This window comes from Mobula hypostoma, chromosome 3, assembly GCF_963921235.1.
Source record: "Mobula hypostoma chromosome 3, sMobHyp1.1, whole genome shotgun sequence".
NCBI classification, from domain to species: domain Eukaryota; kingdom Metazoa; phylum Chordata; class Chondrichthyes; order Myliobatiformes; family Myliobatidae; genus Mobula; species Mobula hypostoma.
Window position 1 is genome coordinate 63,858,633 of NC_086099.1, and position 24,607 is coordinate 63,883,239.

The following is a 24,607-nucleotide window of genomic DNA, read 5'->3' on the forward strand; positions in this document are numbered from 1 at the left end:
GGGCTAATAAAGGATCGAATACATTTGTTCAATTATGAGTAACCTTATTATTAGAGTGACTGGAAGATGCATCTTACAAGGATAACAATCAGCAGGGGTCACCAACAATGGTAATTGATGGGTTGTTAGAATTGGCTGCTACATTCTGTCAAAAATATACCAAACGAACATCAGCATTCAGACCTGTCTGCAAAATTAGAACTGCCATAGCCAGGAGAAGCTTGTGGAAAGTAGTGACCTTTTGTTGATTCATGCTATGTGTTTGAGTTTGGAACAAAGTTTGGAATGGTCATCTCTGACTGTAAGCTCTCCGGTGTGGTGTTTGCTCAAGAGTTTGGCACTTGCTTCTGTTGAAAAACTGAAGTACTTTGATTGTTGACATCTGAAGTAAATGCTATTGTTTAGTCTGGTTCACACATTTCAAAAACAACATTAGTCAAGCTAGGAGCAGTGACCTTGAAGCCAAGATGAAAAGAGAAATTAAACTTACTGGGAAAGCAACTAGAATTGACAATATTCAGAAGGACTATAATATAATAGTTAAGAAGATTAAGATTTAATACTATTAATTAAAGCTTTCCTTGAAGAGGAACATGATGTTTTGCGAGAGCAGACTCGTTTGGGTGATTTGAAAAATCTTCGTGAAGACATTGCTAAGCAACATAAAAGTGTATCTAATGTGCGTGCAGCAGGTTCTATTGCTAGCAGAGCATCCTGTGCATCTGCTACCTCTTCTGCACGCATTAAAATGGAAGCTAATTTAGTTACATTATTCACATGGCAATGATTATTGAAAGATAACGATGAATTGGAAGAGCAAGAGGAACAGCTTTGGAAAAGGAAGGAGCAGCTGAAGTTGCAGGAAGAAATTGCAGCACAGATGGCCAAAGTTAAAGGCTTTACTACAGGAACATTTTGGTAATGAGCACAAAATTGCATCAGCCTACATGTAAGAGACTCTTTCTTAGCTATCTATCAAATCAGAAGACATGAAAACTCTTTAGGACTATAGTCTACATCCACTCTGGAACTTTTCAGTGACTTCAGGTTCCCTGGATCTGATCATCTCTTTTTCACCATGGGTGTCCAGTCCCCATACACCTCCATCTCCAATTAGGAGGTCCTTAAAGCTCTTCATTTCTTTCTAGACAACAGGCCCAACCTGTTCCCCTCCACCACCACTCTCTTCCATCTGGCAGAACTGGTCATCACTCTCATCATGATTTCTCCTTCTGCTCCTCCCACTTCCTTCGAATGAAAGGTGTGGCCATGGGTACTCGTTTTTGTTGGCTATATGGAACAGTCTAAGTTCCAAGCTTATACCAGAACCACTCCCCACCTTTTCCTACACCTCATCGATGACTGCAATGGTGCTGCTTCCTGCACCCATTCTGAGACTGACTTAATCAACTTTGCCTCCAACTTCCACCCTGCCCTCAAATTTAGCTGGTCCGTTTCTGACACCTCCCTCCCCTTTCTCGATCACCCTGTCTCTATCTCTGGAGACAGTTTATCTACTGATAGCTTTTATAAATGCACTGATTTCCACAGCTACCTGGACTATACCTCCTCCCACCCTGCCACTTGTAAAAATGCCATCCCTTCTCTCAGTACCTCCATCCCTGCTGCATCTGCTCTCAAGATGAGGCTTTACATTTCAGAACTAATGAGAAGTCCTCCTTCATCAAAGAAAGGGGCTTTTCTTCCTCCACCATCAATGCTGCCCTCACCTGCATCTCTTCCATTTCACACATGTCTGCCCTCACCCCATCCTCCCACCATCCCACCAGGGATAGGGTTCCTCTTATCCTCACCTACACCCCAATAGCCTCCGCATCCAGCACATAATTCTCCGTAACTTCCATCATTTCCAAAGCTATCCCATAACCCAGCACATCTTTCCATCCCCCCCACTTTCCGTTTTCCACAGGGATAGCTCCCTACGAGACTTCCTTATCCATTCATCCCTCCTCACTGATCTCCCTCCTGGTACTTATCATTGTAAGTGGGTCAATTTGGTAATCCATGTGTAGAGCCATGTATTAGGGATAGTCAACATGGAAAATCATGTCTCATGAACTTGTTTGAGTTTTATGAAGGAGGAAGACAGGGCTTTATGTTTATATAGACTTTAACAAGACCTGTGAATAAATCCCACATGGTGGGCTGGTCCAGAAGGTTAAAATACATGGGATCCAAGGTAGAAAGGAAAGGGTGGAAATGGAAGGTTGTTATCCAAATTGGAGGCCTTTGTTGCATATATTAATGATTTGGATGTGAATGTATGTGGCACGATTAATAAATTTGAAGACTTTTTTTTCCTTTTATTTAATATCGACATTGACCATTTACTTCAAAGAGGGTTAACACGTTTGTTCAAGTAGCAGAGGGTGGTGATGAGGTACAGATATAGCCAGTGAAGGCAACTGTGACCTAATTATCTCTACTTCGATTTGTTGTCAGAAAAGACAAATGATAATTATTTATAACTGTGAGAGAATGATCCTAGCTGTTACCATCTGGGAATCATGGAAAGGAGAATGTGAGAGAGAGAGAACCCTTGTTTTTTTATTTGCATTTAATTCATACCATTCAGAATCAGGTTTAATATCACTGGCATATGTGGTGAAATTTGTTGTTTTGCAGTGGCAGTACATTGTAGAAAAACTTTAATATATCTATATAAAATTATAAATATATAATTTACAAATATATATTTAAATTAATTAAGTATTGCGAAAAGTGAGGGGAAAAATAGAAATATTAAGTTAGTGTTCATGGGTTCACTATCCATTCAGAAATTTGATGCTAGAGGAGAAGAAGCTGCTCCTGAAATGTTGAGTGTGTACCTTCAGGCTCCTGTACCTCCTTCCTGATGGTAGCAAGGAGAAGAAGGCATATCCTGGGTGGTGGGACCTTTTGGAGGCATCACTGTTTGAAGGTGTCCTGGATGCTGGAGAATCTAGTGCCCATGATGGAGCTGCCAGAGTTTACAACTTTCTGCAGCTTTTTCTGATCCTGTGCAGTGTCCCCTCCATACCAGACAATTACAATACTCTTCATGGTACATCTGTAGACATTTGTGAGTGACTTTGGTGACATACCAATTCTCCTTAAACTCCAAATGATATATAGCTGCTGTTGTGCCTTCTTTGTAATTAAATCAATATGTTGAGCCTACGATAGATTGTCAGAGATGTTGATAGGCAGGAACTTGAAACTGTTCACCCTTTTCACTTCTGATCCCTCAATGAGGGTTGGTGCATGTTCCCTCGACTTCCCCTTCCTGAAATCCACAATCAATTCCTTGGTCTTACTGACAAGGAGTGCAAGGTTGTTACTGTGATGCCATTCCACCAGCTGACCTATCTCACTTGTGTGCACCTCCTTGGCACATCCAAAATTCTGCCAACAATAGTTGGGTCATCAGCAAGTTTATACGAGGTATTTGAGCTGTGCCTATCCACACAATCGTGGGTGTAGTGAGAGCAGAGCAGTGGGCTAATCTGGTATCCTGAGGTGTGCCAGTGTTGACTGTCAGCAAGGAGGAGATGTTATTTCTGGACTGCACTGACTATGGTCTTCTGCTGAGGAAGTCAAGGATCCAGTTGTAGAGGGAGGTACAGAGGCTCAGCTTTTGGAGCTCGTTGATTAGAATTGAGGGTATGATTATGTTGAACACTCAACTGTAGGCAATAAACAGCAGCCTGATGTAGGTATTGCTACTGTCCCAGTGATCAAAGGCTGAATGGGGAGCCAGTGAGATTGAGTCCGCTGTAGACAAGATGTGCCAAAAGGCAAATTGTAGCGGGTCCGGGTTCTTGCTTAGGTAGCAGTTGTTTCTAGTCATGACGAACATCTCACATAGTTTATCACGATAGACATGAGCGCCACCGGACGATAGTCATTGAGACAGCTCACCCTGCTCCTCTTGGGCACTGGTATAATTGTTACCCTTTTGAAGCAGGTGGGACTGAATGTAGCACTGACAGATTGAAGCACTATTGCCTGTTGGTTAGCACAGTTTTTCAGAGCCCTGCCAGCTACATCACCTAACGTCTCATGGGAGATGACCCTGTTAAAAGATGTTCTGATGTCGGCCTCCGAGACAAAGATCACAGGGTCAACAGATGCCGCAGGGATTTGCACAGCTGTAGTTTTCTTCTTTCAAATCATATGTAAAAGGCTTTGAGCTCAACTGGGAGTGAAGTATCACAGCCACTTATGATGTTAGGTTTTGTTTTATAGGAAGTAATGGCCTGCAAACTCCAGCAGAGCTGACGTGCATCTGATTCTGTCTCTAAACTCAATCAGAATTGTTTTTTAGCCTTAAAATGGACTTATGTAGGTTGTACCTGGACTTCCTCTATAGTTCTGGATCTCCAGTCTTGAATGCCGCAGGAGGTTATGAATCTCCTGGCTCATCCAGGACTTTTGGTTTGGGTATGTCCAGTATGTTCTCGAAGGCACATACTCATCGACATAGGTTTTGATGAAGTTGGTGACAACTGTGGCATGTTCATTCAGACTCAAAGATGATTCCTTGAACAATGTCCAGTCTACCAACTCTAAGCAGTCCTATAAGTGCTCCTCTGCCCCCTTCAACATACCTTTTTGCTCCTCACCACTGGCACTGCCTCTTCAGTCTCTGATCGGACTTTCCAGAGTCTGGGTGTGGAATGGCATGGTAAGCGTTCTTGATGGTGGTATAAAAGTGATCAAAGGTGTTAGCTCCCCTGGTGTGACAGGTGCTATGTTGGTAGTAGATGTCAGAGACTTCTTCAAGCTGGCCTGGGTTGAAATCCCTTGCAATGATAGGGAACTTGTCAGGGAGTGCTGTTTCCTGCTTGCTGATTATGTTGCTCAGCTCCTTCAGTGCCTGACTGATGTTGGCTTGAGGTGGAATGTACACCGCTACTACAATGATAGCGGAAAACTCTCTTGGCAGATAAAATCAGTGACATTTGACCACTAGGTGCTCTAGGTCAGGTGAACATGACTGAGATAGAACTGCCATGTTTGTGCACCTCATTTATATTTTAATAATAACACCATATGTATCATTATTGGACAAGCCAGCGAGCACTGTGAGGGTCATGTTTTTTGACTTCTCCAGTACGTTCAACACCATCCGCCCTGCTCTGCTGGGGGAGAAGCTGACAGCGATGCAGGTGGATGCTTCCCTGGTATCATGGATTCTTGACTACCTGACTGGCAGACCACAGTACGTGTGCTTGCAACACTGTGTGTCCAACAGAGTGATCAGCAGCACTGGGGCTCCACAGGGGACTGTCTTGTCTCCCTTTCTCTTCACCATTTACACCTCGGACTTCAACTACTGCACAGAGTCTTGTTATCTTCAGAAGTTTTCGGATGACTCTGCCATAGTTGGATGCATCAGCAAGGGAGATGAGGCTGAGTACAGGGCTACGGTAGGAAACTTTGTCACATGGTGTGAGCAGAATTATCTGCAGCTTAATGTGAAAAAGACTAAGGAGCTGGTGGTAGACCTGAGGAGAGCTAAGGTACCGGTGACCCCTGTTTCCATCCAGGGGGTCAGTGTGGACATGGTGGAGGATTACAAATACCTGGGGATACGAATTGACAATAAACTGGACTGGTCAAAGAACACTGAGGCTGTCTACAAGAAGGGTCAGAGCTGTTCTATTTCCTGAGGAGACTGAGGTCCTTTAACGTCTGCCGGATGATGCTGAGGATGTTCTACGAGTCTGTGGTGGCCAGTGCTATCATGTTTACTGTTGTGTGCTGGGGCAGCAGGCTGAGGGTAGCAGAGACCAACAGAATCAACAAACTCATTCATAAGGCCAGTGATGTTGTGGGGATGGAACTGGCCTCTCTCACGGTGGTGTCTGAAAAGAGGATGCTGTCTAAGTTGCATGCCATCTTGGACAATGTCTCCCATCCACTACATAATGTACTGGGTGGGCACAGGAGTACATTCAGCCAGAGATTCATTCCACCGAGATGCAGCACAGAGCGTCATAGGAAGTCATTCCTGCCTGTGGCCATCAAACTTTACAACTCCTCCATTGGAGGGTCAGACACCCTGAGCCAATAGGCTGGTCCTGGACTTATTTCATAATTTACTGGCATAATTTACATATTACTATTTAACTATTTATGGTTCTATTACTATTTATTATTTATGGTGCAACTGTAACAAAAACCAATTTCCCCCGGGATCAATAAAGTATGACTATGAGTATGACTATGACTATTATTAAAAGAACTGCAACTGATTGCAGGAAAGTGAACCTAGATGACTGATGGAGAACTATAGTCTTGGTAGAATGTGTAAACAAGGATTAGGGACGACAGCATCAGGTAAGACTTTGCTCTATGTTGTACTAAATGTAATTGCAAGCCTGTGTTTATATTGTGTCATTGAGATTAATGAGAAGTGATCACTTTGTGTAGCAGCTGTGCTCAGTACGCAGGAAAGATCTTGAGCTTCTAGTTGCCTGTGATTTTAATTCTCCCATTCTCACTCTGTTCTCTCACTTTGTGGGTTCTTGCACTGATATAATAAGGCTCAATGTACGTTTGAGGAACAACACCACTTGCTTTTTGTCTGGGCATGTTGCAGCATGCACGACTTAGTTTTTCAATTCTCCCACTTCAGACAGCTTGCTAGCTTGCTCTGTACTTCTGTTTGGATCAGGACTGGCCATTTGTTCTTGCCATTCACCTATCCCTTTTTTAATTTTAATTTGTATATTTTAGCCTATTCAGCAAGTCCCGGTAGGCCACACTACACAGCGGTGCCCAGACTTCACACCATAGGCATACGATACTTAGATAAGAGAGCTTAACAGTCCTTTCATCCTATTGCAGGCATTCGCTTTGTTCCACCTCCATCTTCTCTCCACTTAGATTAACCTGCCTCCTCTCTTTATTAGTTCTGATGAAGTGTCATTGACATGAAACAGTTACAATTTCTCTTTCCTTTGACGCTGCTAGATGATTTGAGTTCATCTAGCATTTCTGTTTTCACTTCAGATTCCAGATGTACAAAACTTCTAAATAAACTTCTTTTGAACTACTATTACTGCAATCTGCAGCCTGTAATTTCCTTTTAAGTAACATACTTCTGAGCTGCATTAAAGAACTAGCTATCACCATCTTCTGAAGGACCTAGGGGATAGCTGATCCCGAATCCTAGTACAGGATTAGCTATGGTGGAATAGCACAGCAGACTTGATGGGTTGAATGACCTAATTCTACTCCTATATCTTATGGTCTTAAGGTCTTGACCTTAGGTTCTAAACTTTGCTCTCCGGTGACTGCTTTTATATTTTTCTCTTGTGACCACATTTGCACTTCAGTAAAAGTTTACTTCTCCATTTGTACAGAGGTGATCAGAATCTACAATGATCTGTGCGGACAAGGCTGAGAGCTGTTTCAGAAGATTGAAGCTGAGATTCTACAGAATCTTATTTATCCAAAAAATCTTTTTTGAGATGTCCTGTTTGTTTGGCTTTCCCATCTTTGTCAAAATTTGAACTCACATTGTTTAAAATTAAACAATGGTTCCGGAGGGTTTTTACCATTTTACTTGATGGTGTTGGTCAGGGAGAGGCACAGAATGAAAACAAAGCTTCAACCCCCTGAGCCCTCACTGACCATCAACCATCTGTTGTTACACTCATCCTACCCCTACTCATTTGCTTCTCCCTAGATTCTCAGAAATTTCATTTCCCTATCCCGTTTCATGCCACCTCCCTCTTCCTTCACTTGTTAGCCATTGTTGTATTGATGTCCTTTGTCATCTTTTGAAAATAGATGAAGAAGCAATGTCCTACCAAACAGTCGGCCAGAATATCAGGTCTCTCTTGGGATCTCTGGCGATGCACCACATGCCAGTGTTTATTCGGGTGACAACAGGTCAAATGTGACCATTACTGATGCATTATACTTGGTCACAGAATATGAAAGATACATTGAAATGTGCACTCTTCAGCTTGTGCTTAAGAAGTTACTTAACCAATTTCTCCCCTGCCTTCAGCTTGGCACCATCTTTATTCAGCTGTGCGGCTGACTCATCAGTAAGTAGATTTTAGAGGGGTCATGGCATGGAATTTTGCTGTAGTGCTATTTGTCCTTTTACTCTTCACAATTTCTTCAAAATAAGACTGCACCAACTCTATGCTAGAGCATTCTGCTCACCCACCCTCTTCCCATAGCCATGCACACACTTTCCTTTCAGGAACCCATCCAGCACCCTTTTGAACGACAGTTAAATCTGCCTCCACTTCCTTGCCTGGCAATGCTGGCTGCGTCAAAAATGTTGTTCTTGTGTTTGGATCTTTAGCCAATTATCTTCATCCTCTGTCCCCTAATTACTGACCTCTCCACAAACTCATGGTTTTAAGTAGCCCTATCAGATCTCCCCCACAAGCTTTTCCACTCCAAGAAGGACAATCCCAGCTTCTCCATTTTATCCACATAATTAAATTACTTCATAACCGGTATCATTCAGTTAAGTCTTTTCTGCACTCTTTACAAAATCATCACATTTTATTTGTAATGTATAGTGTCAAGAACTGGACCCAGTACTCCAGTTGTGTGATTATTCATCTTGACTTCTCTGCTCTTGTACTTTATATTTCAATTTATTACTGCATTATCAACCTGCCCTGCCATTTCAATGAACTATACAGAATGCCCCAAATTCTCTCTTTTCTTATCTCCCTTTTAGAATTGTGCTTTTTGGTTTATAATGCTCTTTTTCACATTTTTCCAGGAAAAATGTAAAGTGCTATTCTCATCCTAAAACTGCACTTGTCACCCATGCACTTACTCCACAAGACTTTCTGTATCTCAATGAAATCTATTCCCATCTTTATTGTATTTAACCCCCAGGTTCTGAACATTTGGAAATTGTCCTTTTCACACCACAGTAGTGTATTCCAATGAACAGAAGATGAATTAACAAGTGTATACACACAGCAGCAGCTAAATTCCCCCCATTTCCCTCTTTGTGATTTCATTAATTAAACTGCACCCAATCAGCGAACAGGAGCACAAGAAGGAACAACGAGTTCACTTAGATCTGCATCTGAAGATTAAAAAAGACACTGCTTTGCAGCAATTTTATGGAGTTTGACTGCATAACAGAAGCACGAGAAGAAGTAACGACTTCACTTAGGTCCATAGTTAAAAATTTAGCAAGGCGGTGGTTCAGTGAACGGAATTCATTAGAAGCGGTGAATAAAAATAAGCCAGGGGAAAGTGGTGTGGCCATTGTGTGAGTGAGCTGGGGTTGGAGTGGCTTTGGCTCACTAGGTCTTGGTGAAATTAGGCTTGGATGAGGTAAGCATCTGGTAAACTTCTTCTTTATTCTTCATTCCTCATCTGTTAGGCAACAGATAGTGCAATGAGAATGGATGCAGGGCCTGTGTTTTGTTCTGTGTGCGAGAAGTGAGAATTCTGGGAGACCTCCAGTCACCCAGATAAGCATATCTCCACCAGGTGCACCGAGCTGCAACTCCTCAGAGAACATGTTAAGGAACTGGAGCTGCAACTCAATGACCGTCAGCTCATATGGGAAACCGAGGAGGTGATAGATAGGAGCTACGGGGAGGTAGTCATCCCTAGGATGCAGGAGGCAGGTTGCTGTGTGAGTGTCAGGAGAAGGAAGGAAAATGGGTATCCAGTGCAGAGCAACTCTGTGGCCGTTCCTCTCAATAAACTTTGGATACTGTTGAGGGGGATGACCTGCCGGGGGCAGCCACAGTGACTGGGTTCCTGGCACTGGGTCTGGTGCAGTGTCTCGGACAAGAAGAGAGGTGAAGAGGACTGCAGTGGTGATAGGAGATTCCATAGTTAGAGGAATAGAGACGAGATTCTATGGACGCAATAGAGACACCCAGATGCTCAGTTGCCTCCCAGGTGCCAGGATCAGGGATGTCTCGGGTTGGTTTCACAGCATTCTAAAGGCGGAGGGTACGTAATCAGACACCTAGGTATATATTGACGCGAATGATATAAGTAGGAAAGGTGAGGAGTTCCTGAAGAGAGATTTTAGGGAGCTAGAAAGAAAGCTGAAGAGCAGGACTTCCAGGGTAGTAATCTCTGGATTGCTGCCTATACCCCATACTAGTGAGGGAAAGAATAGGATGACTTGCCAGATGAATTTGTGGCTGAGGAGCTGGTGCAGGGGGCAGGGGTTCAGGTTTGTGGATCATGGGGATCTCTTCTGGAGAAGGTACGACATGTACAAAAGGGACGGGTTACACCTGAACACGAGGGGAGCCAATATCTTTGCGGCCAGGTTTGTTAGAGCTGTTCAGGAGGATTTAAGCTAATTTGGCAGGAAAATGGGAACTGGAATGATAGTGGTGGCTGGTTTACAAACAGTGGCAGTCTGTAGTGAGACTCCTAGCAAGGGGAGGCTGACCACGGGGTAAAACTGCAGTCAATGGGATGAGTTGCAATGTAAAAGGGGGACAAAATTGAAAAGGGTGATGAACACAGGACTGACGGTATTATATTTGAATAAGCACAGCATACAGAATAAGATAGATAAGCTTGTAGCACAGTTACAGATTGGCATGAATGACATTGTAGACATCACTGAATTGTGGCTGAACATAGATTATTGCTATGAGTTTAACATCCAAGGATACACATTGTATCAAAAGGACAGGCAGGAAGGCAGAGAAGAGAGATAGCTCTGTCAGTAAAAACTGAAATTAGGTTATTAGAAAGAGATGATATAGGACTGGAACGGTGTAGAATCATTGTGAGTAAGGCTAAGAAACTGCAAGGGTAAAAAAGACCCCGATGGGAGTTATACACAGACTCCGAACAGTAGCAAAGATGATGTCTACAATTACAAAGGGAGATAAAAAATGCATGTTAAAAGGCATGATAGTCATGGGGGATTTCAATATGCGGGTATTTTGGGAAAATCAGGTTGGTTCTGTATCCCAAGTGGGGAAGTTTGTAGAATGCCTGCAAATAGCTTTTTAGAGCAGCTTGTGGTCGCGCCCTCAAGGTGGTCAACTCTTCTGGACTGGGTGTTGTGCAATGAGCCAGAATTGATTAGAGAATGTAAGATAAAGGACCCCTTAGGGTACAGTGATCATAACAGGATAGAATTCACACTGCATTTTGAGAAGGAGAAGCTAAAGTCAGATGTATCACTATTACTGTGGAGTAAAGTGTATTACAGGGCCATGAGAGAGGAGCTGGCCAAAACTGATCATAAGGGAACACTAGAGGAAATGACAGCATTGCAGCAATGCTTGGAATTTCTGGAATCAATTTGGAAGTCGTACTCTAAAGGGAGGATGAGGCAACCTTGGCTGACATGAGAGTTCAAAATCAACATAAAAATTAAGGAGAGTGAAAAATAGTTGGAAGTTAGAGGATTGGGAAACTTTTAGAAAGCAACGGAAGACAACTAAAAACGAAAGGAAAGATGGAATAAAAAGGTAAGCTAGCCAATAACATTAAAGAAGACACCAAATGTTTTTGTGGATATATAAAGTGTAGAAGAAAGGCGAGAGTGGATATCTGACTGCTGGAAAAGATGCTGGGGAGGTAGTAATGGCAGACAAGGAAATGGCAGACAAATTGAATAAGTATTTTGCTTCAGTCTTCACTGTGGAAGACACTAGCAGTATGCTGGAATTTTGAGTGCCAGGGGGCAAAAGGGAGTGAAGTTGCCATTACTAGGGAGAAGGTGCTTGGGAAGCTGAATGGTCTGAAGGTAGATAAGTCACCTGGTCCAGATGGTCCCAGGGTTCTGAAAAAAAGTGGCTGAAGAGATTGTGGAGGCATTACTAATGACTTTTCAAGAATTTGTGGAATCAATGCTAGAGGAACTCAGCAGACCAGGCAACATCTACAGAAAAGAATAAACAGTCAATGTTTTTGGCTGAGATCCTTCATCGGGGCTGGAAAGGAAGGGGAGAAGTCAGAGCAAGAAGGTGGGGGGAGGGAGGGAAGGAAGAAATAAAAGGTGGCAGGTAATAGGTGAATCTGGGAGAGGGGGAGGGGTGAAGTAGACAGCTGGGAAGCTGATTGGTGAAGGAGATAAAAGGCTGTAGAAGGGGGGGAGTCTGTGAGGAGAGGACAGAAGACCATGGAAAAAAAGGGAAGGGGTAGGAGTACCAGAGGGAGGATCAGGTGAGAGAGAGAAAAACAGGAATGGAGAATGGTGAAGATGAAGAGGAACAATTACTGGAAGTTAGAGAAATCTATTTTTATTGTGTCAGCTTGGATGCTACCCAAACAGAATATATGACGTTGCTCCTCCAGCTTGAGTGTGGCCTCATTGTGACACTATAGGAGGGCACAGACTGACATGTTGGAATGTGAAGGGGAAGTAGAATTGAAATGAATGGCCACCGGGAGATCCATTTTTTTTTGTAGTGGACAGAGTGAAGGCACTTGGTGAAGTGGTGTCCCAATCTATGTCAGATCCCACTGATACATAGGAGGCCACTTTGGGATGGATAGATTCTTGATTAGCCAGGCCACGAAGGGATACAGGAGGACGGCAGAATATTGAGGCTGGAAGGTAAACGGATCAGCTATGATGAATGGCAGAGCAGAGTCAATGGGCCAACTGGTCTAATTTTCCTCCTATATCTTATGGTCTTTTGGTCTATCATTAATTAGTTACATTTTGCCTTACAAATCCACACTGGCTTTTTGTAATCAGTTGGAGTGATAACTAATTCTGTCCCCGATTCTTGAATTTCCTCCTAAATTGTTAAATTGACAAGTCTATAGCTATTGGATTTATCCCTGCACCATGTTTTGAACAAGGGTTTAACTTTTGCATTTTCCTAGTCCTTGGCAAAACTCCTGAATCCACAGATGTTTGGAAAATTATAGACCATAATTCTGCAATTTCTTCCCTTATTTCCATCAGCAACTTAGGATGTATCTATTAGACTAGGTAACCAGCTTCATCCCTCCTCTGACATAATTCAATGTAATCTCAAGAAGCAGAGCATCACCTTCCAATTAGAAACATTACATGGGCTTAATTATGAATTCAGTATGCTAGCTTTGTATCGCACATCCGCAGTATTCAATTCCTATGTACACTCATAGCAATTTCAGATTTCATTCATCTCTTTCATTAATAGTTTCCTCTGAGATACTTTTACTATTCACTCTCCCTTACCAGCTGTTCTCAGCTGGCATCGCCACAATTTGTAACATTCAATCTCTCCTGTTCTCTAACCAATTGCAGACCTTCACTTTCATATTTTTCTTTCATCATCTTTCACTGCAATTAAAAATTTGTTTCTTTCTGAACTTTTTCTGATTCTTATAAAAGGTCGACACTTGGAAATGTTTTTAACTTCTGTTTCTCCCTTCACCATTGCTTCCTGACCGGCTAAGTACTTCCAGTAATGATGTGTCTGTTCATAAAGCAGACAGTCCGCATTGTATTCTGAAGTGTTGTGTCCAATGGCAAATATTCGGCTACAGAAAAGAAAGGTTAAAAAATGATGCTAATGAAACAGAATTATTTCATTTTTTTTTTGTGGGTCTCCTTGGCTGGTGAAAGCTGCTGTGGTGTGATGGGGTACAATCATGCTCCAGTCAGTTACTGCCTGCTGCATCAGCAAAGAACTTCACAAATGCTCAGTAACGAGGCTGGTAAGGATGGTCTGCAGTAATCCTGAGTAAAAGTCATCCCATTAATGATCAAATTCTTAGACAAATTAGAATCAGACTAAGGCAAAGATGCTGATTATTGTGTCATTTTCCACTCACTGATTGCTCTCAACATCAATTACCTCAATAATAAGATAGTAAACAGAGTAGAACTTACAGCTCTCTATTTCAAGTGTGCAGTTCTGCTCATCTAAGGGATATCTCCTCAGGTCCATCATACACGCTGCTGTGGTTGTGATTCTGTAATAGAAGAATGGAAAATGTTTCTAACTATATCTGAAAACCCTTCCAATAATCTCATTTGCAATCTGACCCTTGTCATTTTTTTGTTGTCTTGTTTGATCATGTTATGAAAGATTTATGTGAGCTAACCCAAATGCATTCTAGTTCAGAGGTTGTTCTACATGAGTGGAATAATAGGAAAAGACAGTCTGGCTGAATACAAAATAACTGCACCTTAACTTCATTTACTCTCTGATAAATGCTTTCTTCCACATGTATTATTGGTAAACCAGCTGAGGTCAAAAGATTCTATCACACTTGAAGAATAATACAATGTAGTTCCTTTACCAGTAGTGGATGATACACTAAATATGCATTCATGCCTATTGCTCACACAGATTTAATAATTGTTTTAATCTCTACCATCTGAGTGGCAGCTTAGGTCCCAGTTAAAACAACAGGATCGTCACATCCTCCCTGACTCCCCATTCATGGTAAAACAATTCTTTCTATTCTTATAATATTATTCTGAATGTTTTGTCACTGACTATCTGAACTACATGTTCCATTTTATGAGATTTGTAAGAAGAAAGAGTAATTGTATAGAACTGTTAGATTACTTATTCACTAAGTATTGATAGTAAGCATTTACCAATTTGAGGTTAAATGCAAATAATACAAATGATCGCAATATTGCTAATAACATTGTGCCTCTGTGAAGAGAAAGCTTGTCATCACCGTGGGAGAAAAGCAAGATCTTAATATATTTACATAACTAATGACATTAAAAAATCTCACAACATCAATGTGTTTATACAAAGTACAAATTAAATTTATTATCAAAACTCATATATCGATCCATATACTACACTGAGATTCATGTTCTTGCAGGCATTCACAGTAGAACAAAGAAACACAATATAATCAATGAAAAACTGCACACAAAGACTGACAAACAACTAATGTGCAAAAATAGACAAACTGCAAATACACAAAATTATAAATACTTAAGTCAATATATAATACTAAGAACATGAGTTGTAGAGTCCTTGAAAGTGAGTCCACAGTTTGTGGAATCAGTTCAGGGTTAACGGTATTCAGGCTGGTTCAGGAGCCTGATGGTTGGAGGGAATAACTGTTCCTCAGCCTGGTTGTGTACAGCTCCTGTATCTCCTTCCCGGTTGCAGCAGCGACAAGACAGCTTGGCCTGGATGGTGGAGGTACTTGATAATGGGGACTGCTTTCTTGTGGCAGCTATCCTTGTAGATGTGCTCATGGTAGGGAGGGCTTTAACTGTGATGGACTGGACAGTATCCATCATTTTTGTAGGTTATGAAGCATATATTATGAAGATACTGGAAATAATGCACAATATTCACAGCTGTTCATCTTTGAGGCTTAGTATAAACAGGAAACCATAAATACGTATTGTGGTTTCACAGTGAACCATCATAGTTAGAGGAATTGACATTGACATTCTGCAGAGACCTGGTGGGCTAGTCCACTAATCTACTTCAGCAGCTTTTCCATTTCTAGCATTAATGTGGAGACCTAGTGTAAGTGCCAATAAACTTTTTTGTGGAAGTGGCCATGATCTTGTGAGATTAGGCAGCTTAGTTACATTCGTCAGTAGATCAAGTGAATCCAGTGCAGTGATCTAACTGTCTTTCATGAGCAGTTGATGCTGCTGATTGTGACACAAAGAATTAGACTTGTTCACAAATCCACATACTTCTATTAACACGTCCACCTCTGTGTTTTCCGTGGTGTACCTCTGTTACAATTACTGCATTGCAGAAGCAGGGATCTGTAACTAAAGAATATATAATACCTATCCAGCAACAAACCGGATAGCAAATTAGTGTGACAGATCTATTGACTTGGTCTTCCCAGCACCATAAATAAAGTGTCCTCTGCTCATCTGCTATCCACTTCTGTTGATAACTATCTGTTTCCACTGAGTCATTATCTACACTTAACACTATAGGTTAACCTGCTATGAAGGGCCCTTGTGTACACCAAAGAAGCATTTTTTTAAGAACAGGAGACAAATACTGCAGGCACCAGAAAAGTTAAAAAGAGAGAAGCATTGGTGCAAGAACTCAACTGAGTCTGCAGATCTGTAGGATTAAAAGGACCAGGTGTGCGTGTGAATATTTCAGACACAACAACAAAAAGGCTCCTTCCCCAACATGGCCTACTTCCTCTTGTTGAGAGTTTGAGAGATTCTTATTTGTGTAAATATTTATATTTCTGAGATGGGTGATTGAAGTTAACTTCAGTTCTTTTCCAGAAACACCCCAAACAGAGATAGGAACCTGTGATGTTGAGAACATCAGGTTTCCTTATATAATCAGGATCCTGTATCTTAGCACATGGCCAGGTGATTTCTGGGCTACTATTCTTGAGCCTCGCAAATGAATATACAGTAGATTGTGACAATGCATCTCTTCAAAGCTTCTTGTCTGGCAAGTTTTTATATAGTTTGTGATTTAAATTCAGGAGGTGAGAGTCCATCATTTCAATGTCTGACTGTGACCCTTGCTTGAAAGCAAGCATAAATACCCTGCCCTCTGAAACATAAGATTCAGAGATGTTAAAAATGCAAGACACTTCTCCATAGACAAATCGAGTAGCGGCAAATGTTCTAGTTGTTTCTCTAAGACTGTTTTATAGAAGAAGATATCCACGTTTCCCCTGGCTGCCATAATTCAAATACATGTGGCTGGGATGTTTCCCAATAGAGACTGAAATGGAGGACACACTTTCACTTTTTATTTGTGAACCTCATTTCAGTTTATTTAAGGTTCCAGATAATTCTATGTGCCTTAAGCAACACACAAAATGCTGGGGGATCTCTGCAGGTCAGGCAGAATTTATGGAAATAAATGAACAGTCAACCTTTCTTTAGGACTGGAAAGGAAGGAAGGGGGGAAATGTCAGAGTAAAAGGTGGGGGAGAGGAAGGAGGCCAGCTGGTTGTCTCTTTGCTTAATTGATAAATATGAGAATTTGGATCGAGACATTCACCTAGCTAAGAGAAACTTTAAGTTACAGTGGCTGGTGACGGCGCTAATATTGGATCCAGGCGAAGAGCTGATAGTTGTGCATTGGCTTTTGGCTTCTACTCCAGCTGGTTTTTTTGTTCCCAGTCGAAATACCCTGCGTTTAGGTGTTCTTTAGTGTCATTAATCTCTATGAGAAGGATAGATATCTTTATAATCCATGCATAAAATAACTCATGCTTCTTAAGTAGTAGTTAAACTTCTTTACGTTTTGAGAGATAAGAAATAACTTTTTTTGGGAGGAGTAGTCATAGCATTTTTCAGGGATTTAATATGAAAATTTATCTTTGACATTCTGAATTGATTTTCTTTATGAAAGATTTTCATGTAGCTCTGTTTAAAATGACAAAAAATCTTCCCTATTATTGTTAAAATTCTGTTTAAAGTCACCTTAGGTGTTACATTTAAAGATGCCCGCAAACACAGAGATGGTGAGGTTGTTGAATGTTGCATCTAGTGAATCAAAATATTCGACAAGTAAAGCTGCTGTCTTTATGTTAAAAATCCGCATGAACTTTTCCAGGTGATGTTTTTCAGTTTTGAGGGTTTTGAGTCACGATTACATCGGCACTGACTAAAAGTTGTTGGATAATCAGTCTCACTTTGTCTGCAAGCAGTTCTGGATTCCAATTAAAGGTTATTTTCCAAGATTGAAGATCAAGTTGCACAATTCCTAACTGTTGTCATGGAGACAGTTTTGTCACCTTGATACATTAACATAGTTTGACACTTGCTTTGCTGCCAAGCAACCAGCATTTGGGAGATAGAAAAGATGCAGTGTTGACTCATTTTGGAATAAAGATGATATTTTAAATGCAAGTCGAAAAATGTTGACTTTTAAAGATCAGAACAGACAAAATAAATATATTTTGCTGTGGCATCATTTATTGGAATCGTTATTACACAACTTATATTTCCACTTAAGATCTTATTGCACAGCCTCCAATTCATTGTCTCCCAACAAGTACAAACAGCCTCTGCTTTCTTTGTAAAATCCATAAGCTGGACCTTTCACTTTAGCCCATCCTTACGCCGTAAAATCTATTTCTTCTTGCCTTGATTACCTTTTCTCCCTCAGTCTGTTTGCATTATTTCTAAAGTCCACTACTACTTTTCTGGCTCCAATCATCTCATTTTCACCCTGGATGTGCAATTCCTTGACTATGTCCAACTCTTACTGGGATTCCTTGCTGGCCCTTTGCTTTTTCCTTTAACATTAGTTTCTTTCCATCAACACCTTTATCCAATTAACTGAACCTGTTCTTACATTGGACAGTCCTGCCGAAGGGTTTCAGCCCGAAACATCAATTGTACTTTTTTCCATAGATGCCGCCTGGCCTGCTGAGTTCCTTGACAATTTCTTGTTTGATTCCCCTCTCCAAAGGGACACAATCTATGCCTATCTCTTTATGGGACATGAGGGATATTCTTTGTTTCAGCCCTACTCAGGTAGTCTCCTTCATCAATTTTCCTGGTGCACTGATGATCACATTAAGTGATGCCTCTGGTTCTCACCATCAACTTTACTGCCAACTGCTTTCCCCAGATTCCTCTTCACAAATAAGTGATCAGCATTTACTGCAAACTCATCATCTTTCCCTTTTCTTCTTAGGCACCTTCTAGGAAATGATAATTATTTGCCTTCTTTCCAGTTTGTGGGTTTTGAGGTGACTAATGACACCAATATGGGAACTGCAGTCACTACTACAGGTGCATCAGAGGTGTTTGAATAGGCAGGTAGATGCGTAGTTGTGAGGTGCCACTCTCCTCCCAATTATCCCAGGCTTTTTTTTGCTACCATTGCTCCTTCTCCATTTAAGTAGTCGTCATCGAGGACTGCCTGAAGACAGTGGGATGATGCATTTTTCAAAGAAGCTTTTGGAAAATCTTTGAATTATCCATATTGCCCTGGGCATCCCTTTCTAATTCAGCAGTTGAAAGAGAGTGTCTGTTTTAGGAAGTTGACGTAGGGCATCAATGAAGACTGCTGAGTGCGGATGAATGTGTGTAATTAGTGCCATAAGGCTAAAGATGTTGGTCTTGGAGAGGACACAAGTATTAGTTTGCTTTTTTTCCCCATATATTTCGAGAGTTCTGTACGAACATCTTTGGGCGGTATCTGCTACTAGGCTTTAGTGGTAGGCAGTGATACCTGCTGCTTTGTAGTTGACTAGCTTTGAGTCAGATTTGAAGCTTTGATGGTGAAGTTCACTCTTGCCAAAAGGAAAATAGCCCATGTTTTCAAGAGTCTGGTTGGGAATCATTATTGCTGGAAGGTAGGGTGGTGGAGGATGGCTGGTGGAGCATGGTGGGCTGGCTGAGGATCTTTGTAGAGACCCACCCTCTTGTATACTTCAATGATTATGTCCAGTGGGTATGTCTGATGGAGGTGAGGTGCAGCATTGCAGCAAAAATGTTTGAATAGTGTGTCAGTGCAATGAAGCAGCCTTGCTTGACACTGGCCTGCCTGGATCTGTCACTGTGTTGAAGGCCTATTGGCTGATATTGTATCTTGCAGAAGGCATACAATGGAGGTGAATTTCAGTAGGCACTAAAATTTGGGGAGAGTCCTCCAGAATCTCTCACAGCTGAGAAAGTTAAAGACTTTAGTGAGGCTGAGAAAGTGCATATGAAGTAATTGGTGCTATTCCCCGCATCCTTTTCTAATGATAATATACTGAAGAAAGTATTGATTTTGCCTCTAAATATAGAGAACCCACATGGTGAGTCAGGAAGATTTTCTTAGCCATTATATAGTGGTGTGAGGCAGACTCTGGAGATGAGCCTTCTTGGAGCTGACAGCAGACTTCTCCTTTCCTGGTTACTATTACAGAATCTTTGAAATTCCCTGACATATTGTTCTCTTACAATATGTGGACAACTGGGGACTTGTGACTAAATGCTTCTAACTGCCATTTTATAGAATGTCACCAGGGATACCATCTGCTCCTGAGGCCTTGCTGTGTTTTATTTGGCATTTAGCCTTCCTGTTCCTTGTCGATAATGAACAACAGCAACACTGGACGAATGCTGCAGAAGGGTCTTGGCTCGAAACGTCGACTGTACTTTTTTCCATAGATGCTGCCTGGCCTGCTGAGTTCCTCCAGCATTTTGTGTGTGTTGCTCAGATTTCCATAGTCTGCAGATTTTCTCTTTTTTGTGAAGCTGGACCAAATAGTCTGTTGTGGAATGGAGGCACGAATGCTCACCTCCAGTACAGAGTCATGGTTGAGGAGGTCCCATAAGTATCCTTTTCCAGCAGACAATGACAGCCTTGCTGTCCTCGATCATTTCACCTCCAGTTTTTGGTTCTCAGTTATATGAGGCATTGGTTATTTAGATGGTAGATGGTATTGACGGCATTGAAAAATCCATATCTGGCAAGGCAATCAGTGAAATGCTAGCCTTCTCTGCACTTTCTCTATTCAAGACTCCTACGTTCTCATTTTGGATGCAATTGGTCTCCTGATATACCTTCCCTTTTTCTTTCCCTCCACTATCGGGGACGTGATCTGTGGCTCTGTGTTTTACCTTTTACATATTTTTGCTTTCATTCTTTCCCTTCATTGCCATATCCACAACACCAACAATCCCAGACTCCACATTCAATGTGGATTCTTCTCTGCAATTTCCAACATTTTCAGCTTAGTAAATTCATCACCTTGGACTCTTCATTCCTTTCAAGATTTTGATGTGACTATTCCTCAACTGACACACTGATTCATTCCTCTATTTCCACCTATTGGACACCTCAATGCAATCTCCCATTTCCACAAATACTTCCTTCCCTTCCTATAGAACCTTCCCATGCAACTGCAGGAAATGAAAACATGACCTTTTCGCCTCCTTCCTACACATGATCCAAGGTCACAACATGATTCTCCAGGTGAAGCAGCAATTTACATGATCTTCTTTCAGTTAATTCTCTGCACATGATGAGGTCTCTTCTACATCTTGAAAACCAGTTGTAGATTAGGTGGACAAAATGTGGAATTTGTCTTGTTCTTGACCCCGATTTATTGTTGCATTTAAGTTCAATATAAGGTCAAGGTACAACAGATCATCTGTACCAGGCCTCCTGCACTCAGCACTTTAAACACTCAGAAATGGAAATGTTCTGCATTTTCTATCATGGTTTCACAATATTTCCCCTTGACTATGTTGGGTAACGATTCGGCCAAAGAGCACATCACAAGGGGAGCAAAGTACAGCATACATAGAAATCAATATTATGCTGCCACAGCTGCCAGGATGCATATGGGAGGATATTCTAACTCATTGCACATCCTGTCTGAATATAATCATTTTCTTCCCTACGCTGTGCATGTTATTTTGTAAGTACATAGTAATCGACTGTCACAATGAATGATGAAGATTTATGTTGTCACTAGTTGGTTCAGTGCCTGTCTAAGCAAGAGAAATCGAGTAAAATGTAATTAATCTAAAATCAATCAATATTCCATGTTTCTAAGTGTAAATATTTTTAAAAGCAGAAGCTTCTCAAATTGAATAACTATATTTTATCAAGGTGATACTCACAAACACAATTGGGAGACCATGTACCGGGAATTAGCAATCCAAATGTAAAGATTTGTATAAATATTAAGGAATTAGTTATGAATTTTAAGAATATGTAATCAATGAAACACTGTGCCTGTAAAATGGTTGACATCACAATCAGTTAGGAGATGGGTGATCAGGGAATACAAAGGGAATGGAGGCATCAGTCTTCTTTCTCAGTTACCCACCACCAATGCATATTTTCAATTGAATGACCAAAGAAATATTTTGTTATCAACTTCCACTTCCAGTCATGCCTTCTAACTTTCCTCTTATATGACTTAATATTGTCCCATATTAAATCTTCTGCTTCAGAAATGCATTTGAATTTACCTGGGATCCAGTCATAATGAAAGAAACTTGCATTCTGAATCAGTGTTAACAATAAACAGACTAAGGCAAAACAAATAACTTGGCTGGATTACACTATAATACGTCTGTTTGACTTCTCTCTTCCGGTTTGATTGAAAGCACTACGTTATACAGTATTTATGATGCCTCAGAGATGAAATCTTTGCTGAGTACTTTGTCATCAGCATGTCACCAGCATCACTGACATATATGTAAATAAAAGCAGAGAATGCTGGAAACAGTTGGCAGATCAGGCATAAACAGAAGCAGAGACAACATTTCACTCTCAGAAAGAGAGAAAACATGTTGATTTTATGTTATAGTGACAGTAGGGAAGAGATGGAAATCCCTGACAGGATGTGCTCAGGAGTGTCAAGGAGTTAAAGTTAATTTGACCAACAGGTTTAAAAATGTGAAATTAGGACAATTAGATAGTGAATTCACAGCAAAAGATAGCAGAAGTCGTGGAATACAGAGCTGTAGAACTTGCCAATTCTAACCAAGCTAATATCACAGATGGATTGGCTAGTTCCAATATATAGACAAAATTAGGTTTTCACGCATGCAGAAGACATTTTGGATTTAAAACCTCAATGTAATTTAATGTAATATAAATGAAACTAAATTACTGTACTAAATTGATTTACAGAACAATGGAATCAAATAAATAGCACTCCAAGGGCAAATACCGAAATCAGAATATGAAAAATTAATCCTTGGAAAAGGATTCCCTGGAAATAATTGTAATGCCCTGGTTAAGATTTATATTGCTATGTTGTGAGGGAGTTTCTATTAGCAGTTTTCTGGAAAGTGTGTTTTTGCTTCGGCTAAGATAAAGACAGATGTCCAGCTTAGGAATGTGGGTCAGCCAATCAGATTTTTCTGAAGGACAGTAGTCTAGTTTGGGGTTTTTGGTGGGAGTTGCAGAGCAGGACAGATGGGAGGATGCAGCAGAACACTGTTGGAAGAAGTGCCCCGTTGCACTAAGTGCTTTGTGCAGATGAATGGCTTCAAGGAGGAAGGGCCAATATTCCAGAGAGAGAGCCAATCTGTTCGAGTTGGACTTCAAGAGAAGTTAGGAAAATCGTGTGTGCTTTCACCCAGACTGGGGGTCCAGCACGTGAACAAAAGACGACTCCTGTATGAGCTCCAGTGGTCTTGTTCACATTAGTCCAGTTTAACTGTAATGGGCCCTTCCCTCAAATCAAGGTTTTTTTAATTGGAACCACGATGTTCCTGTTTGGTTGAACCCTTAATCATACAGACCCTAGACGTATATTGTTTATGAAAGGTGGCTTTCTCACTGCAGAGTCATGAGGCTGTTAGCAGAGCTAGCTAGCCAGCCAAGTTTGTATATGAGTCCAGTGAGAGGGTTACATAGTTTAAAGCACAACTGAATAGTTTTCATATGAAGCTTTCCATATTACCAAGTACATTCTTATATTTAACTGCAGATGGGATACTTAAGTGTAAAAATGACCACGCAATTGTGCAAATGTTCAGAAAATAAGCAAGATCTTCTCTTGTTCAAATGATATTTTGTGGAACTGAGTCATACAGAGTGGATTGTGATTGTGGTGTTATGCAGCTGCTAACTGTACCAAGTCATGTTATCAAGGGATTCAGAACTGAACGCAGCATCCCTGTATGAGAGAAGGAAAAATCACCAGCGCTATTCATTCAGAAATGCTGTTCTGCAAATCAGTGAGTGCGTATTGTAGGCAGATGTAGATAGTTTACAACTGGGCTAAACTATGATGTTTTCTTCTATTGCCATCCCACCCCCAACCATCCTCCAACCAGTGGAATAGTGCACAGCTAATGCGGATGCTGTCTCATAGCTACAGTGTCTTCGGTTCAGTCCTGACTCAGATGCTGCCGAGGTGGAGTTTGCATGCTCTCTCTTTAATCACTTGGGTTCCTACTGGATGTTCAGTTGCCTCCCAGTTGGTCACTGTAAACTACCCCTGGTATGAAGGTGAGTGATAGAATCTGGTGGGGGAGGGTGTTAAAGGGAATATGGGGAGAGTGTTGAAGGGAATATGGGGGCGAGTAAAATGGGTTAGGATAAGATTAAGATAAATGTATGCTTGATGGTTGTCATAGACTTGATAAGACAAAGAGTGTTTTTTTGTGCCTCCATTACTATCTGAACTCATTAATAATTAATGAGCACTTAGTGGTGCACTAGAAGTGTGCCTCTGCTGTGTACCTCTGTTGGGAAGTTCTGTCTGTCAATTGCTTAATTTTCTTTTTCCCAATAGATACTCTTTTTGTAATTATTACAGTCGATAATGTTCTTGACTGGCCGTACAAAGTGCAAAGTGCATCTCCTTAAAATATTTATATTATTTCCACAGAAAATCACTTTTTCAGTTTCAAGCAACTTATCATACCTACGTTTGAGAGGTTAACACACATAGCTCAGGCCTTCGGTGTCCAATGATGGGGAGGATCCTATATTGTGACCTTACCCCATAGAGTGTTTGCAGTGGCTGCTTCAGCCTTTAATGCACCTTTCAGCATATAATTCTGTATGTAGAATGCGGAAATTGCTTGTGGACACCAGAAGACCAGCTAGTCTGAGGCAGATACAGCAGTGTCTACGTGGAGGTCATGATCTTTCAGTACCAGTTAATGCTTGTCTTGGCATGAATCCATTGAACTTCCATATTCCCAGTTTCTATTGGCTACATTCTCTACTGAGTCTTTGGACACCCACAAACAAAACGGGGTGGATCACTG

At 41.2% G+C, this 24,607-nt stretch overlaps 1 protein-coding gene across 1 annotated transcript in view; it reads right to left on the reverse strand.

The window, feature by feature from the left end:
- Positions 1–24,607, reverse strand: part of gabrb1 (gamma-aminobutyric acid type A receptor subunit beta1) — a 289,343-nt gene that overhangs the window by 100,826 nt on the left and 163,910 nt on the right. Inside the window, exon 5 of the mRNA XM_063043207.1 lies at positions 13,823–13,905. Coding sequence (XP_062899277.1) covers positions 13,823–13,905 — 83 coding nt within the window. The remainder of the gene's footprint in view (positions 1–13,822; positions 13,906–24,607) is intronic.